At 37.5% G+C, this 14,854-nt stretch overlaps 3 protein-coding genes across 5 annotated transcripts; 1 reads left to right on the top strand and 2 right to left on the bottom strand.

Annotated features, from left to right (window-relative positions):
- The first annotated feature begins 52 nt into the window (after positions 1 to 52).
- Positions 53 to 4,229, top strand: LOC105169811 (putative hexosyltransferase MUCI70). 3 transcript variants are annotated; one of them, XM_011090336.3, is made up of 8 exons: positions 53 to 341; positions 571 to 807; positions 897 to 1,076; positions 1,762 to 1,830; positions 1,914 to 2,113; positions 2,713 to 3,128; positions 3,483 to 3,667; positions 3,827 to 4,229. In XM_011090336.3, the coding sequence occupies exons 2-8, from the start codon at positions 738 to 740 to the stop codon at positions 4,195 to 4,197; spliced, it is 1,491 nt and encodes a 496-aa protein (XP_011088638.1). In that variant the 5' UTR covers positions 53 to 341; positions 571 to 737; the 3' UTR covers positions 4,198 to 4,229. The 3 variants fall into 3 exon arrangements, with proteins under 3 accessions (XP_011088638.1, XP_011088636.1, XP_011088637.1); XM_011090334.3 differs by having other exon boundaries at positions 53 to 419; XM_011090335.3 differs by having other exon boundaries at positions 53 to 438.
- A 256-nt stretch (positions 4,230 to 4,485) lies between these two features.
- LOC105169810 (V-type proton ATPase subunit B1) lies at positions 4,486 to 11,183 on the bottom strand. The gene is made up of 15 exons (XM_088883133.1): positions 10,745 to 11,183; positions 9,716 to 9,778; positions 9,295 to 9,350; positions 9,078 to 9,176; positions 8,630 to 8,689; positions 7,500 to 7,615; positions 7,200 to 7,404; positions 6,717 to 6,845; positions 6,466 to 6,603; positions 6,045 to 6,195; positions 5,832 to 5,914; positions 5,465 to 5,512; positions 5,304 to 5,357; positions 5,092 to 5,175; positions 4,486 to 5,003 (listed from the first exon to the last, which is right to left on the bottom strand). The coding sequence occupies exons 2-15, from the start codon at positions 9,768 to 9,770 to the stop codon at positions 4,818 to 4,820; spliced, it is 1,464 nt and encodes a 487-aa protein (XP_088739259.1). The 5' UTR covers positions 9,771 to 9,778; positions 10,745 to 11,183; the 3' UTR covers positions 4,486 to 4,817.
- A 145-nt stretch (positions 11,184 to 11,328) lies between these two features.
- On the bottom strand, positions 11,329 to 14,595 carry LOC105169809 (uncharacterized). The gene is made up of 13 exons (XM_011090330.3): positions 14,258 to 14,595; positions 14,097 to 14,181; positions 13,794 to 13,900; positions 13,614 to 13,682; positions 13,472 to 13,526; positions 13,333 to 13,380; positions 13,071 to 13,228; positions 12,695 to 12,933; positions 12,413 to 12,503; positions 12,186 to 12,314; positions 11,923 to 12,076; positions 11,731 to 11,825; positions 11,329 to 11,660 (listed from the first exon to the last, which is right to left on the bottom strand). The coding sequence occupies exons 1-13, from the start codon at positions 14,438 to 14,440 to the stop codon at positions 11,475 to 11,477; spliced, it is 1,599 nt and encodes a 532-aa protein (XP_011088632.1). The 5' UTR covers positions 14,441 to 14,595; the 3' UTR covers positions 11,329 to 11,474.
- Between the last annotated feature and the right edge of the window lie 259 nt (positions 14,596 to 14,854).

Here is a 14,854-nt window from a genome sequence, read left to right as displayed (position 1 = left end):
GGTTGAGAAAGACTAGAAAGGGCCCATAATAATGTATCATTTTTCTACGTTTTCCTTTTTCTTTAAAAGCTAAAGATCAAATGCAATGACCAATTACTTCAAACAAGAAAAGATACGAACATAATTATCATACAAACTTTACCAGATAAACATCCCGTGAAAGGGAAGAGAAACAGAGCGACGGTGGCAGATGGATGGTACCCAGCCACGACGAAAGCGCCGCGGTGAAGGAGGAAGAAACGGATTTTCCAAGTTTTAGAGGCTTAGGATGAGGAGATAGTATAGCCGCGGCGGCCGCCGGCAATCGCGGTGAACAGCAAATCGGCTTTCCCGCTTAACTGGTATTGGACCGACCAAGCTTCATAATTCAACAGTTGGGTCATTCATGCTTAAACCGGACCGCCCCATGGAACGACGACGTACTGTGTTAACAACCAAGTAAAAGGGGACACACACACACACACACACACCACACAGTTACTTCTCACATTCATATAGTGCTCATTGCTCCAAGCTATAAACCTTTCTGAAATAAACTCACTACTGAGTAGATTTATTCTTTTTCAACAGATCTACCGTTCTACTCTCATCTGTTTCTACTCTTGGTTTGAAGAAAACACTAAGAACTCTGCCCAAGATCAGATCTTTGTCACTCCACCACTCACCTCCGTCTACTATTTAATAGTTCATCGTTCCTCTGATAAATAAGCAGACCTGTTATTTTGAGACACTAATTCATGGATAATGATTCCCAGCGGTCCGTTTCTTTGCGGGCTGCCCGAAGAACTCACAACCAACATACAAAAGGTATGTTACTGTACACTTTACCCTTTCATTTCATATTGTATATTGGAGAGTTTTTTGGTGTATCGTGTTGAGAGAAACTGTGAATGCAGATACAGAAGGAGGCATTTCATATAGTGGGAAATTATCGCAGGAGTACACGATGAAGATTATTTGGAAAAAGGGTTTTGTTCGGTTAATTCTTATGGCGGGAATTATTTGGATGCTACTAATTCTCGCCGTTTTGTTGTTTCATATTTGGACTTGCCAATCTTCTGTTGCGTCTTTTGCAGGTGATGCAATCTTCTCAACATTTCTGATATGAAATTTTAACGCATTGATCAGTTTGAAGAGCTCTTTGTTTGTCCTGAGTTGATGAAACAATAGATTTTAGGAAATATGTCTTTCTTTGTCTTCGAAAATTGCTTCGGAAAAAGGGTGACAGGAAAGGTATTAGTATGGCTGTTGATCTTCTGGTTCATGAATCATTAATTTGTGGCTGGTTGATAATTTGGCACGTGTTTTTACTTATATCTTTAATCCTAAAACACTAGGAAGAAAGTCTTAATGTGAAGCTCCAAGTACATTTATGAATAACTGCCAGGAAAGTGTAATATGATGGGATAGTATGAAAATGCTTATAATTTTCTGATGTCACAATTCAAAAGTGATGTAAATTTATTGAGGAGCTATTATTGGAGAAATAATTGCAATAAGTTGAGGAACTAGTTTTGAAACTTTAAATAGACTACAGACCTGTAGTTAAGATATGCCACAAATGCACGTCTTTAACAGTAAGTATGCATGTGTCCTTTATAGGGTACTGGAATGTTGACGAAGTTAAAATGGTATGTGGTTCCAGTGGTTTGCTAGCTTTGGGATGAATACTCGCTGCTCCAGCAACCATGCTATTTCTCCTTCTCTATAAAGACTAATGATGATTTACTGTTTTCTTGAATCAATTTGTTTGATTTCCAGCCCTCTGTAACAAAGATAGCAAGGTATTTGGCATGTTAAACAATATGGGACTTGTGACACCACCACATCGTAAGACGACATTTCTTCTTATTGGTTTCTCTTATTTTCTAATGAGCAAAATGTTGAAACTGTTTCATGTTATTTACAATTAGGGTGTCCCATCCCTGTTGCTGATGACCCTGAGAAAATAACTATTCCTGAGGAAAGAACACCTGAAAACGTAGTCAGGAGACTGTCCTACATTGTGGAAGGCAACATCTCGACCAATGGATCTGAATCTTCTCCTCTCTTTGGTGGGCATCAGAACTGGCAGCAAAGAGAGGAAAGCTTCAAAATCAAACCAACCATGAAGGTGATATAACCTTTTCTGTATGTAATCTATTGGTCCACCAACCCCACAACATTAGTTTCACTGACCATTTATACACTATGTTATTGGTTCAACTGTTACCAAAGCTTCAAACCAGCTTGATAATTTTCTGTTATTAAGCATCTGTTATGGATATATCAGCATAAAACATCACTGGATTTCAAGACATCATCGTAGTTCGTTAACTGTTTTTGTGCATTAGTTTGTCCAGAAAAACTGAATCTAGGATATGGCAATTCCTTTTCCAACAAAGAAAATAATGCTGAATTGATTCTTGCTTTTAGAATTAGTGACTGCTCACAGATTCTTTGAAATGAATTGAAATCCTTATCTTCTTTTCCTGGTATTATAAATATATTCTCTAACTAGGCTGATCAATTACCTATACCAACTTTTCTAGTTTTGATTTTCATTTCTTCTTTAGTTTACTGCAAATGATGCTTGAGTAAAATTCAAATTAATCAAATGAACTGCAAAAAGAAGCATCGATAGCCTTCTATCATAGATTAATGAGTCAACCCCTAACTGTGCCCTTTACATATACCTGATGTTAACTCCTAGTGATTTAATCATGCCTTCAGGTGCATTGTGGTTTTATGCAAGGTGGTGGTGACGAGATGGACCCAAAAGATGTTGAATATGTAAAAAGATGTAGATTTGTTGTTGCAACTGGCATATTTGACGCTTATGATTTGCCTCACCAGCCATCCAATATTAGCAAGCGTTCAAAAAGTCTATTTTGTTTTCTAATGGTGGTTGATGAAGTGTCTCTTCACTTCATCAAAACTAATGTTACAGTGAGAGAGGATAATGATGGAGGGCAATGGGTTGGTATCTGGCGTCTGATTTTGCTTAAGCATCAGCCATATGATGAACCTCGAAGAAATGGGAAGGTCCCCAAAATATTAACCCATAGGCTATTTCCTCAAGCCCAGTACAGCATCTGGATTGATGGCAAAATGGAGCTTATAGTTGATCCATTACTTCTACTCGAGAGGTATGATAGCGCTCTATCACAAAAGTTTAGCTCAGCACATTTATTTCATTTGTGGGATTGTATATTATTGTTAGCTGTATACTTTATCCTTTAATCTCTAGGTGGGGAGGTTAATGATAAAGCATATTTTAAATCTCCATGTATAAGAGATACTTCTTATCACTATCCACAGCAACAAATTCTGCATGATTATCGAGGTCCTGTTCTTGATGCCTCGACAAAAATTTTCATTGAAGTCTTTACTTTTTATATCCGATTTGAAACGAGTGCAGGAGATCTAGTGAGAATTATCTAACTGTTTGTTATTGAGTGTTGATGAGGAACCAATCAAGTGGTTTTCTGCTTAACTTGCAGATATTTATGGCGTGGGAAGAATACGTTTGCTATTGCTCAGCATAAACACCATCGAAATATATATGAAGAGGCTGATGCAAACAAAAGGAGGAAGCGATATGCTCGACCTCTAATTGATATGCACATGAAAATATATCGTTATGAGGGACTGGAGCCTTGGAGTCGCCACAAAAGCACCTTAAGTGGTAAGACAACATGAAGATCTTCCGTTCGGCTCTGGATGACATAGCTGAATCCCTTCTTGTATTCTAACAATGTTCAATTTTTGCCCTGATTAAACGAGAAGTGTAGGATTCTAGTTATTTCCTTTGTTTGGTGATAACTCCTTTTTCTTTCAAATGCAGATGTACCTGAAGGAGCCATCATAATACGTGAACATACTGCGCTCAGTAATCTGTTTAGCTGCTTATGGTTCAATGAAGTTAACCTATTTACCCCAAGAGATCAGTTAAGCTTCGGATATGTTGTCCATAGGTTAGGAAGTAGGTTCAAGTTTTTCATGTTTCCCAATTGTGAGTACAACTCAATCTTTATACTGCACCCGCACACTCGCGAACATTCATCTAAAGTAGAATGGGCAAAAACAATGGAAGAGTTCAAGAAACACCCTGAGTTGAGAGAGAGTAGAGGAGGGTTGGGGCTGTGGACTCCTTATCCTGGAAACCTTGATTTGGTTGTATTACCACCGGTAGCCAGAACTTCGAAAGCGGGCTGAAAAAATAGAATAACTTATGTATGTTTTAACAATCCCCACATTGTTCCCCTTTATCTCATGCTCTTATGGATTAACCCAGATCATCTCAGTAAGTTGAAATCCTATGAGCTGCTAAATTTAAGTTACTACATTCGAAAACATTTTGGGTGAAATTGACAATAACACTGAAGAACATATTGTTTTCTTTCAGATGTCATTCCACGAACAGAGAAACCAGAAGCAATCTTGTTTTTTAAAAGAATCATATGATTTCTGATAATGCAGAAAAATCATAAATTGGCCAGCAACTGAAAAACCATATAACTTCTGAACTTGAGAAAATGATATCAGTGGCTCTATAGATCGTCTGCCACAAAATGTTTCTGGACTTCTAATCAAGCCAAATGCTCTAGGGTCACAAAATAATTTAAATAAATTACAGGATCTAACTGGTTCTCTTCCAAAAGAATATCAAAGTCTTTCAATGCCGGAGAGCTTTGGCTTCTGTGGGCTCATCTAAGATCGCAACTCTTATTTCAAACAAGATAGAGGAGATAATCCACTAAAGGAAATGCACATCAAACAATATAGCACAAAGGGCACGCCACAACAGGTTCAACGCAAGAGCTTGTGTCTCCTCTTTAGTTAGATGCATCCCTGCTGTAGAATTGATCGAGTGTCTTTGCTGGAATACGATGAAGAAGCTCCCAAGGAAAGATCCTGAGTAGTGTCCATGCCAGATCCAGCGACTGGAAAACGTTGCGTGTGTCATAGGCCCCTTGTGTCACAAATTTCCTCTCGAATTTGTCAAGGAACTCAAGATATAGCTGTTGCATCCATGCACAGTCCAATTAGTAACTTGAGTAAATATGCTGGAAACTGATAAAATAAAGCATTTATGCATGAAAAACAGACCAGATCTTCTGAGGAAAGTGCTTCTTCTCCGACCACAGCTTTCATTGCCTGAACATCCTTACCAATAGCATAGTTTGCATAAAGCTGAGCAAAATAAATCCAGAGAAGATATCAGTCAAATAGATGTAGTGAATAGAAAAGCAACATGAAATTGCTTGACCCAGTCAGTGGTATAGGAACCAATTCTTGAGTAATGAAATTAGATGATCCACCTGGTTAGACACATCAGAATGATCCCTACGAGTCATGCCCTCACCAATGGCACTCTGCAAAACATTGAAGCAGTAATATTTAACACAACCCCCAGAAACCCCTCTTTATCATTCTTACTCCATTGATTAAACCAAACAAATTGCAAGCCTTCTCCACTTACCTTCATTAGACGAGACAAGGATGGCAGAACGTTGATTGGAGGGTATATCTGTAAATTCAGGCAGACAATTTATTCAGCCAAATGGTGGGGCACAATTCACAAGAGAAAAATTTACTTATACCCATCAAGAAGAAAGTAACATAGAAAAGTTACACCATGTTAACAATGAACCCACCATTTTTAAGCATCACAATTGATCATTTGAAATGATAAGAAATTATTCAGCCAACAAAAGGAAAAGTTTGTATATGACTTATCATATAGTCGTCTACAATTTTGGAGATAATTGGCATGATTGTTCACAGGCTGTGCCCGGGTTGTATACGACTTATCAAAAAGTAACTGGAGAGCATCTATCTCTGCTTACCTGCCTATTATGAAGTTGTCTGTCAATATATATCTGGCCTTCGGTAATATAACCTGTAAGATCTGGAGTTGGATGTGTAATATCTGACCAATGAAAGATGGGAAAAGAAAAATGAAAAGAAAAAAAAGAACAAATAAGATTGATTCAAAAAAAAACTGAAGAGGACAAATTAATTGCCAGGTGGTTAATATTGAATGTTAATATATGCATCACCATCGTTGGGCATGGTCAAAATAGGAATTTGAGTAATGGATCCCTTTCGTCCTTCAATACGTCCGGCACGTTCATAGATGGTTGCCAGATCAGTGTACATGTAACCAGGATATCCACGCCTTCCAGGCACTTCCTCTCGAGCAGCAGACACCTACCAAAGAAATACATACCCCCACAATTTTAATAAGCATGTGAAAAAAGAAATTTTAGAACTTGACAGGGATACTGAACTTGAGCTGGTATAATATAGTAGCTGGGGGGGGGTTTGAGGGGGGGGGGGGGGGGAACATGAGCCATTTCATACTTATATGAATATTAAAATGGAAGACAGAGAAATTGTATTCTTAAAATAACCCGTTGAAATTTAAGGAAGATCATCAATTTACATAGCTAAGAAAGCAGGATGGTATTGAAATAGTACCTCACGCAGGGCATCAGCATAAGAACTCATATCTGTCAATATGACAAGAACATGCTTCCCACATTCATATGCTAAATACTCTGCAGTTGTCAGAGCAATACGAGGAGTAATAATGCGTTCTATTGTTGGGTCATTAGCCTGCAGAAAAACTGATATTAGAAAAAGAAGGGGGGCAATGTAAAAGAAGAAATTCTCAGCCAAGATTTCCACAAAAATTTATCAGTCTCAAACAAGGTGATAGGCGTAGTTACCAAGTTCAGGAAAAGTGTCACTCTCTCCATGGATCCATTTTCCTCAAAATCACGTTTGAAGAACTGAGCTGTCTCCATGTTAACACCCATAGCTGCAAAGACAATGGCAAAATTATCCTCTTCATGATCCTGCAGCATAGAGTAGATCATAAGAACCATGCACATAAGGATAACCACCTCAAGATATCAAATGCAGTTCAAAACTCTAGCAAAGAATTTTTCCAAAAGGTTCAGATGACGATTGTCCATATCCTTAGCCCTTAATTGAAATTCCTTAACAAGAAACAGAAGTTTATACTCTGTACAATATCAATCTGGCATCCCCATGTATGATGGAATCAGACTACAACTTCAATAAGTGACGACTATAATTAAATAGCAGTACACATTCTACCATATCAAGCGACTGCAAAACAAAAGCATCAGATAATGAAGGTAATGAAGCAATTATTATGTTGGTATAAAGCAGGAATGGTCACATACCCCAAGTAGGTCTTCAGATTTCTCCAATCGTTTCACCAAACCAGCCTGACGACAGATCTGAGCAGCTATTTCATTATGGGGAAGACCAGCTGCAGAAAAAAGAGGAATTTTCTGTCCTCGAGCAATTGAGTTCATGACATCAATAGTTGAAATCCCTGTCTGAATCATTTCTTCAGGATAGGTTCTCTCACTAGGATTAATAGAACTCCCTGAAGCCAACAAGTTAAAGAATACATCAAACATGGACCTAGAATATAATACACAAGGACACTACTCAGTACTCCATGTCTCCAACAACACTTGCCAGATATATCCAAGTAAGCCTCAGGAAGAATAGGAGGTCCATTATCAATGGGTTTCCCGGAACCATTAAAAATACGACCAAGCATATCCAATGAGACAGGTGTTTTTAAGACCTGCAAACAGAGGTGTACCAGAAGTTGTTACTGGCAGCAGAATTTCAAACAATAAAAAAGTAATACAATCAGAATTTGAGAAAAAAGATGCAGCAAAATTAAATCCTGAACACCAGAGTCAAGAACTCATAAACCAGTGCCTACATCCTACAGTCCTTTTCTCAACCATCACCAATTCAACACTGCTCAAGTTAATATCCATTCTCTACCCAATCTCAAAGAATCTTCATCCAGAATAATACACTAGCTCAATTAGCATGGACAGGTTGATCCTCAGCGATTCATCCCATCAGACCTATTTTGTAAAGGATTAATCAAACAACAATGTAAAACAGATAAAAGAAAGAGCAGCAAACAGATGTGTTCATTTAACCATTTTACCAAATAACATGAGAATAAAAATGATGATGCACAGGTGAGCAAGAAAACACGCAAAGGTGGTTATCTGCGTAAGTAATACATCACATTCAAGAAATCCCCGGATAATGGAACAAGTAAAAAGCTAAACTGCACTACAAATACAAGCTCTTCATACATCAAGAGCAGAATTTGGTGGTTTATAAATAAAAGTGCCAAATCCCGCACATTTTGAATAATGAAGGGCTAAAGTGCAATATTAAATTGAAGTTCGTCAAACTCAGGAGCAGATTTCATCAAAGTAATACATGGTCAATCAAGTGAGATTCAATTATATTTTATTTTTCAACTGGTTGACAAGTCTGTGCAAGTATTTTCACCACAAGGGAGAGAATAGTTACAGAACTTCTTGGTAGATGTACTGTTGAAAAGGAGATAGGAGAAATTTTTATTGTCTTCCTGACACTAGTTATGGACTTACATTAAATAGGCTCGACTCTTACTGCTCAACTAGAACAGGGAAGGATCAAACTACACATGATTTCCCCATCCAGTCAACAGCAAACAGACAATTATTTGCAATAGGACACAGTTCACATTACTAGAACAGAAATAAGCATGATTCTCGGGGAAAAATAAGGGCAAGAATGAGTTTACCTCTCCTGTAAACTGGACAGTTGTATACTTGTTGTCAATTCCAGACGTTCCTTCGAACACCTGATTAAGAAACACAATGGAAAACATATAGTTCCTTGCATGAGTTCCTCTTCAAAGTTCAAGAAGTACTGAAAGACTGAAGCTGCTGAGATTCATAAAGTAAGTACATGCAAAAATCTACAAGTCAATTTCAAGGAGAAGGATCTCTTAAGCAGGAAGGTCAACAGAATCAACATTAAAGCTACGAAGGGGATGAAGAAGCAAAAAAGAAGGCATGTTAACTTCTTGTCTGGGAATCAGCGAGATTATAATCATGTAGTTAATGAAACAATGGAAACAGAGAATTTGGAGATAGTAAAATGTAAACAGATCTCAGAATATATTGACAGTGATTACATGATGAACCCTCCGAAAGAATGGACCAAAAAGAACTTTTTATGGTCATCACCTGAACAACAGCCTTGTCTCCATCAACCTCCAAGACTTGTCCACGTCGGGTTGATCCATCTCCAAGCCGAATGTTAACAATTTCTTGGTACTTGGGTCCCTATATTGTTTCAGAAAGACATCTGAATTATCTGTTCCCAGATCTACAACACCAAGAGAAGTATGTGTATATGCTGAGATACACAAAGAAGAGTGCTAACAGGGAATACAACATTTACCTTGACTTTGTCAAGGATAACCAGAGGACCAGCTACTCCAGAGACAGTTCTATATTCTGCAAAAATCAAGTAGGCGCAGCAATATTAATTAGATCAAACAGAAGTGTCTGATTAAAGACTGCAATATCAAGTGGACCTCTGGAATTTCATAGAATCTTATCTAACAAGTGCAATCATAGCCAAGACTAGTGCATGCTTATAGAGCTTCAGGTACTTTCAAACATTGAAAATAATCCGATTTCATACTGAGTAAGAAATATAATGATAGATCTATTTTAGCTTCTGCACAAATGTTCTGGTCCTATCTAGTTCCTAAAACTTGGATCATCTACATTCTACCCAGAAACAAGCAACTATATGGGGGAAAACAAAATATAATGATCTACATAAATGCGAAGTGAGACAAGATAAGGAAACATACCCATTCCGATCTCCAAAGTTCCCTCTTCCATGTCAATGTTATTTTCCGCACCCATATTCTAACCTACAAAATCAACATACATTCCAGACCAAACAGGGGGGAAAAAAGTGAGTCAACCAAAATTATTTTGTAGTAAGAGTTTGATGCTAAACTACAACACACTTCAACCAGCTTCTCATCTCTCAAGATCACCTCTTACAAACACGAGATACATTACATATGTTGCATTTGCCAAGCATGGATTGCGGAAGTTTCACCAATACAAGATAAATTACATATTTTATATCTGCCAAGCATGAACTGCAGAAGATTCTCTAGTGGTCCAATTCTTTCTTACTACACAAAAAGAAGAGTATCTTCCAAACTGCAGTCTAATCCATGTGTTGGCTGAACAGAAAATTGCTACCAGTGTTCAATCATTTGACAGCAGGAGTAATATTTTCAAAAAAGTAAATAAGTAAATAAATAAATAAGAAAACAGTAATAGTCTGTCAGCAAATAGCTGGATCAAAATATTTTTTTCTAATCAACAACGCCTGCATCAAGACCTAGAATGGGAAATCAATTTGCATCAGATAGAGGCTCTAGCAACAAATTTTGCTGCAACTCAGCAGCGTATCTCCCATGCTTCCGCAACTAACTTAATTGAAAATGATATCATGCATTAACTATTAAGCATTCCAGTTTTGAGATAGGATCACCACAAAATTAGAATAAATCGATCAGTTGAGCAGCAAATACAGGCGCGATTGCGGAAGAAATATAACATGCATTCCTCCGGATTTCTTCGGCTAAACAACACCAATTGCTGGCCACACTATATACAGGAACTATGACGGAAAGGTCAATCAATCTTTTACGCAACTCCATCAAATACTCCAACGACTGACCCAAAACGGCACAAGTATGATACAATCGGAAAAAATTCAAGCAGATGCAATAGACATATGCATAAAAAATGGGTATTAATACAGAATTCTAAACTATTGAAATTGAAGATTGTGGAATTGGATCTGGAGAGAGTGGCACCTTCTTTTTCTGTGTTGTTTTCCAATCCGAGAGAGAGAGAGAGAGAGAGAGAGAAGGCAGTTGAAGAAAGAGATGAGATGATGGACAGAGCAGGAAAAACGAAACTGAGATGTGATGGTTGAGGTGAAATAATTCTACTATTGTGTTTTTGCATAAATTAAACAATTATCTTATGTATAATCACTCTAATCTACTTCACCATGTGTGATCACTTGTACATTTTACACTTACCAGCTACCGTAGTTGTTTTTTTTAATTTATTTGAACGCATATCCTAATAATATACAATAATTATTATATAATACAACAATATTTCCAATTTATAGAATTTTAACTTGGTCAATTAAATTAAATTTTATAAATTATTATGAATTATCGTAGTTAAGGGCCTCAATTAAAGTAAAAAAAAATTATCGAATACAAAAGAAAAAAAAAAGACATATTTTATAAGTGATGCAAGGGTTGAAGGGGTGTTTTGGTATTGGAGAAAGAAAATGTGAAGAGCAGAAAGAGGTGGATGGTGGGTCCAAATCCAAATGCAGATGATGGATAAGGGAAACACGTATGAATATGATGGTCAAGAATGAAACAACATAGAATTATTTTCAACTCCCATTTCCCATCTATTCTATAGCATTGTTATTACAGTTGAAATTGGACGAGGCCATATCATAAAGAGTTGCAAGGTCCAAAAGGCAAAGGCTTTTCCATTTACTTTGGTGTTCAGAAATCACTGCAGAAAATAGTTGGAGAATGGAAGCTGTGCTCTTATGTCGTTGAGGTTTCTATTGAAGGTTCTGAGTGTCTGAATATGCGCTTCGTCTTCCTCAACACCTACTATTCTACCAAAATCTCCTTCGCCTACATACTCCACCACTCTATTCGCAGCCTCAACTCCAGTCACATAACATCTTTCCTGTTGCAAATAAGCTCATTCTCAACAAAAGTCTATAAAATTGAAATGAAAATGGTAGAATACCCTTTACCTGTGACCATGAACCGTGACGGTTTACTATCCAATCTCCAGCCATATACAAGTTAGGAAAAGATGTAGATCCTCTCATCATGTACTTGTACGAACCTTCCATGAATAATATAAATACGATTGTTCAAAGAAAATAAATACAGACCAGATGATTGAACAACACCGACCCCGTAAAGGGTCAATTAGCACTTACCTGGGAAATAATGGGTGAGGAATTTCGGAAATCTTCCGATTTCTTTATCGACAACTATAGCATTTTCAAACTCCTTGATGCACCTTGAAAGCCAAGACATCACTCTCTCAACAATTTTATCATCTTTCAGAGGCAACAAGTCATTGGCATGATACTGCACTTAATTACCAAACCATAGATGTTAGAGCGAGCTACAAGACCCTGAAATCCTCCCAAAACTGAGAAAAAGCCAATCACTTAATGATACAGCACGTGATTCTTACTAAATCAGCTTGAACGATTGTTAACACACTGTCTTTATGCTCATCATATATTGCGCCCAAGTCAAAAAATGTCCAAGCACAAGCACCGTCGTATCCAGAGGAGACATTGCTTGCATATGGAATTTTGACCTGTCATTGGTAAAAATAGTATAATAAGAGCAGAAATCCTATAGCTTGTATTAGCTCAAAGATGAACAGTCAAAACTTCCACAAGCCGAAACTGGTACCTTCCTGTCAAGCCAAAGCTTAACAGTAAGCAAATCTGTGCTGTTCAATTTCATGACTTTCTGGAACTCTTCTCTTCCACATAATGCTGCACTAAAAAAATTACATAACTTCAAGTTACAACTAAATGACAAACAAGAAGGTAAAGGTAACTGATGTTAACATCGCTCTAGTAGATTATTGAAAGTAAGTCTTGACCTTAAAACTATAAGCAGATTTGCCAGGTCTTAGAATATTTGGTTGCCAGAAATTCGGTCATGGAACGAGGGTCCCAGAAAATATACCTGCTTTGGACAATTTCCTGCAGGGTGGAGACTCCAACAGCCAATATAAAGGCATCAGCCTTAAAACTCTCTTTCTCACATATAACTTCAGAGATGCATCCTGTTTCCTCATTAACCACTACATCTGTTACTTTCCTACCCTCCAGAAATCTGCAGCCTTGGATTTTCATGGATTCTGTCCACGGCTGGAAAATTTTATCTCTAACTGTTCCACGACACCATACCAAATCGAAATTTTTCTGAACAAGTCCATGAAACTTACAATCAATAGATTTCCTACACATAAAACAAATGAGCAAACACCAAAACCAAAAAGAGCAGTTGGTGACAATCTAAGCAAGTGGATTGCTAACTTAACTGCAGTAGTTTACCAAACCTGGTTTGCTAAAACGAAATAATATAGCATTCCGAGAGTTGCAGCAGCACTACATTGCTCAGCTGGAGCAAACAATCCCACTTGAAGCAACGGGTCGAAAACATCCCGAAACAGCCTCTCCGAGCATCCAAATTGTTTCAAAATCTCCCTTGCAGTGACTAAACATTTCAAGTACTTGAACAAATTACCACAAGAATTTTATCCACTGGGAAAAAATACAAATGAACAGAGAAAGTTCACAGTAACGAAGATATTCGCTTACTTGGATCATATTTTCTCCAAGCAGCATCTGTGTTGTCAAAATCAATCACTGCAAACAGAAATAGTTGAAGGCTAAGTTATGTATCTCATTAATATCAGAATCCTTGTAGCAATTCAGACAAGATTTTGGTTGAGAATACCTGCAGCCATCAGAGGAAGGGATGTCAACCGATCGGTGAAGGGCAGGCGAACAAACTACAATCACAAGGTAATTTAATTAGGTTTATGAAAATTCTGCAGGTTACTCGAAAACAAGCTATGTATAGTCCATCAGAGACATGCCTGGGTGTTGAATAATGTCCCAAATGGAGTCGGCAGCTGTGGCGATTCTTGGAATATTGGATACTCAACCTGAAAAGAAAACAAACTCATGGAGATGGTAATTCCTGAAAGAAATACAGGAAATGAATAGGCAGAGAAATATTGCAAAATCATGACTAAAACTATATCAGTCCAGCTTACCTCCAGACCTTCTTCTGAATATTGTGCCGATTTCGTCCAACTTGTAAAGGGTTTAAGACCAAGCTCGTCGACTAGATTAAATATATTACGGTAGGGATACCAGAAACCTAAATCTCATTACAACATAGTTAGCAACAAACCAACATGAAATGCTTGTAAGAAAGTTGTCCTACTCGACAAGGATCACTATTTCTTGACCAAAACAAGTATGATAACAGGAGAAGGACAACAACATAGTATAATATCTTAAGCCCAGGTAAAATCAAGAGGAACTAAAAGTCAGCAACATGATAAATTGATAACCTCGAATACCAGCATCATCAGGACTGAGAGACTTGGTCTTGGGGCCAAGTTCATATCCACCTTCAAGAACTGTAACATCAAATCCCTGAAACCAAACTCCCAAGACAAAATTTTAAGGAAACAGCTCACAATCCTTGCACTCAGTAATAGTTTAAGAATACCTGTTTGCAAAGGTGGTGAGCAGCACCAAGTCCAGCCCAGCCCGAACCCACGACAACAACTTTCTTCTTGATCTGCCGTTGAGTAACAGAAACTGATTGATCCTCAGCTCTGCAGCAAAACCCACGCCTGAAATTACCACAACCAGTTGATAAAACGGGCCGGGGCCTCCAAGAAGCCAACATCTGCTTTACTCTGGGGATTTCTTCCCCTTTTTTCTTGTAACTGCTTTCAACCGCTATTTAAGCTCTCCCGGGCTTTTTAACGAGATTTGTAGTTCTCGGGGCATGGCCACGATTCTGATAAAGCTCGACTAGAGTACAAAATTAGTCAATTTCGTGTGCACCACTTGCCAATCGTGACAAAATAAATACAAAATAGTGACTCAACTACGTAGAGCCACAAAAATTTTGGAAAAATCAAGATGCTATTCAAAATTTTCCAACAATATATAATCATACTTCTTTTTTTTTTTTTAACTATACACAAAAACTTTATTTTGATTTAGAATAATTTATTTCTTCTCTCAAAATAGTTATTTAATTTAAATCCGAATGTGGCCCCAAATTAGAAAAAATTATATAAAATAGTAAATAAAT

Source organism: Sesamum indicum, linkage group LG8 (assembly GCF_026168435.1).
Source record: "Sesamum indicum cultivar Baizhima isolate 11 linkage group LG8, ASM2616843v1, whole genome shotgun sequence".
NCBI classification, from domain to species: Eukaryota; Viridiplantae; Streptophyta; class Magnoliopsida; order Lamiales; family Pedaliaceae; genus Sesamum; species Sesamum indicum.
The sequence above is the reverse complement of the archived record's forward strand: the minus strand, read 5'-3'. Positions and strand labels throughout refer to the sequence as shown.

Coding starts and splice junctions, on each gene's coding strand:
- LOC105169811 (XM_011090336.3), top strand. CDS start 738: ATGGATAATGATTCCCAGCGGTCCGTTTCTTTGCGGGCTGCCCGAAGA. Junction 1,077..1,761: donor TTCTGTTGCGTCTTTTGCAG/GTGATGCAATCT, acceptor TTTGATTTCCAG/CCCTCTGTAACAAAGATAGC. Junction 3,668..3,826: donor CCACAAAAGCACCTTAAGTG/GTAAGACAACAT, acceptor TTTCAAATGCAG/ATGTACCTGAAGGAGCCATC.
- LOC105169810 (XM_088883133.1), bottom strand. CDS start 9,770: ATGGGTGCGGAAAATAACATTGACATGGAAGAGGGAACTTTGGAGATC. Junction 6,846..7,199: donor AATCTGAAGACCTACTTGGG/GTATGTGACCAT, acceptor TCTATGCTGCAG/GATCATGAAGAGGATAATTT. Junction 5,004..5,091: donor CACTTTCCTCAGAAGATCTG/GTCTGTTTTTCA, acceptor TGGATGCAACAG/CTATATCTTGAGTTCCTTGA.
- LOC105169809 (XM_011090330.3), bottom strand. CDS start 14,440: ATGTTGGCTTCTTGGAGGCCCCGGCCCGTTTTATCAACTGGTTGTGGT. Junction 12,934..13,070: donor ATTTCGTTTTAGCAAACCAG/GTTTGGTAAACT, acceptor GGACTTGTTCAG/AAAAATTTCGATTTGGTATG. Junction 12,315..12,412: donor AGCTTTGGCTTGACAGGAAG/GTACCAGTTTCG, acceptor TACCAATGACAG/GTCAAAATTCCATATGCAAG.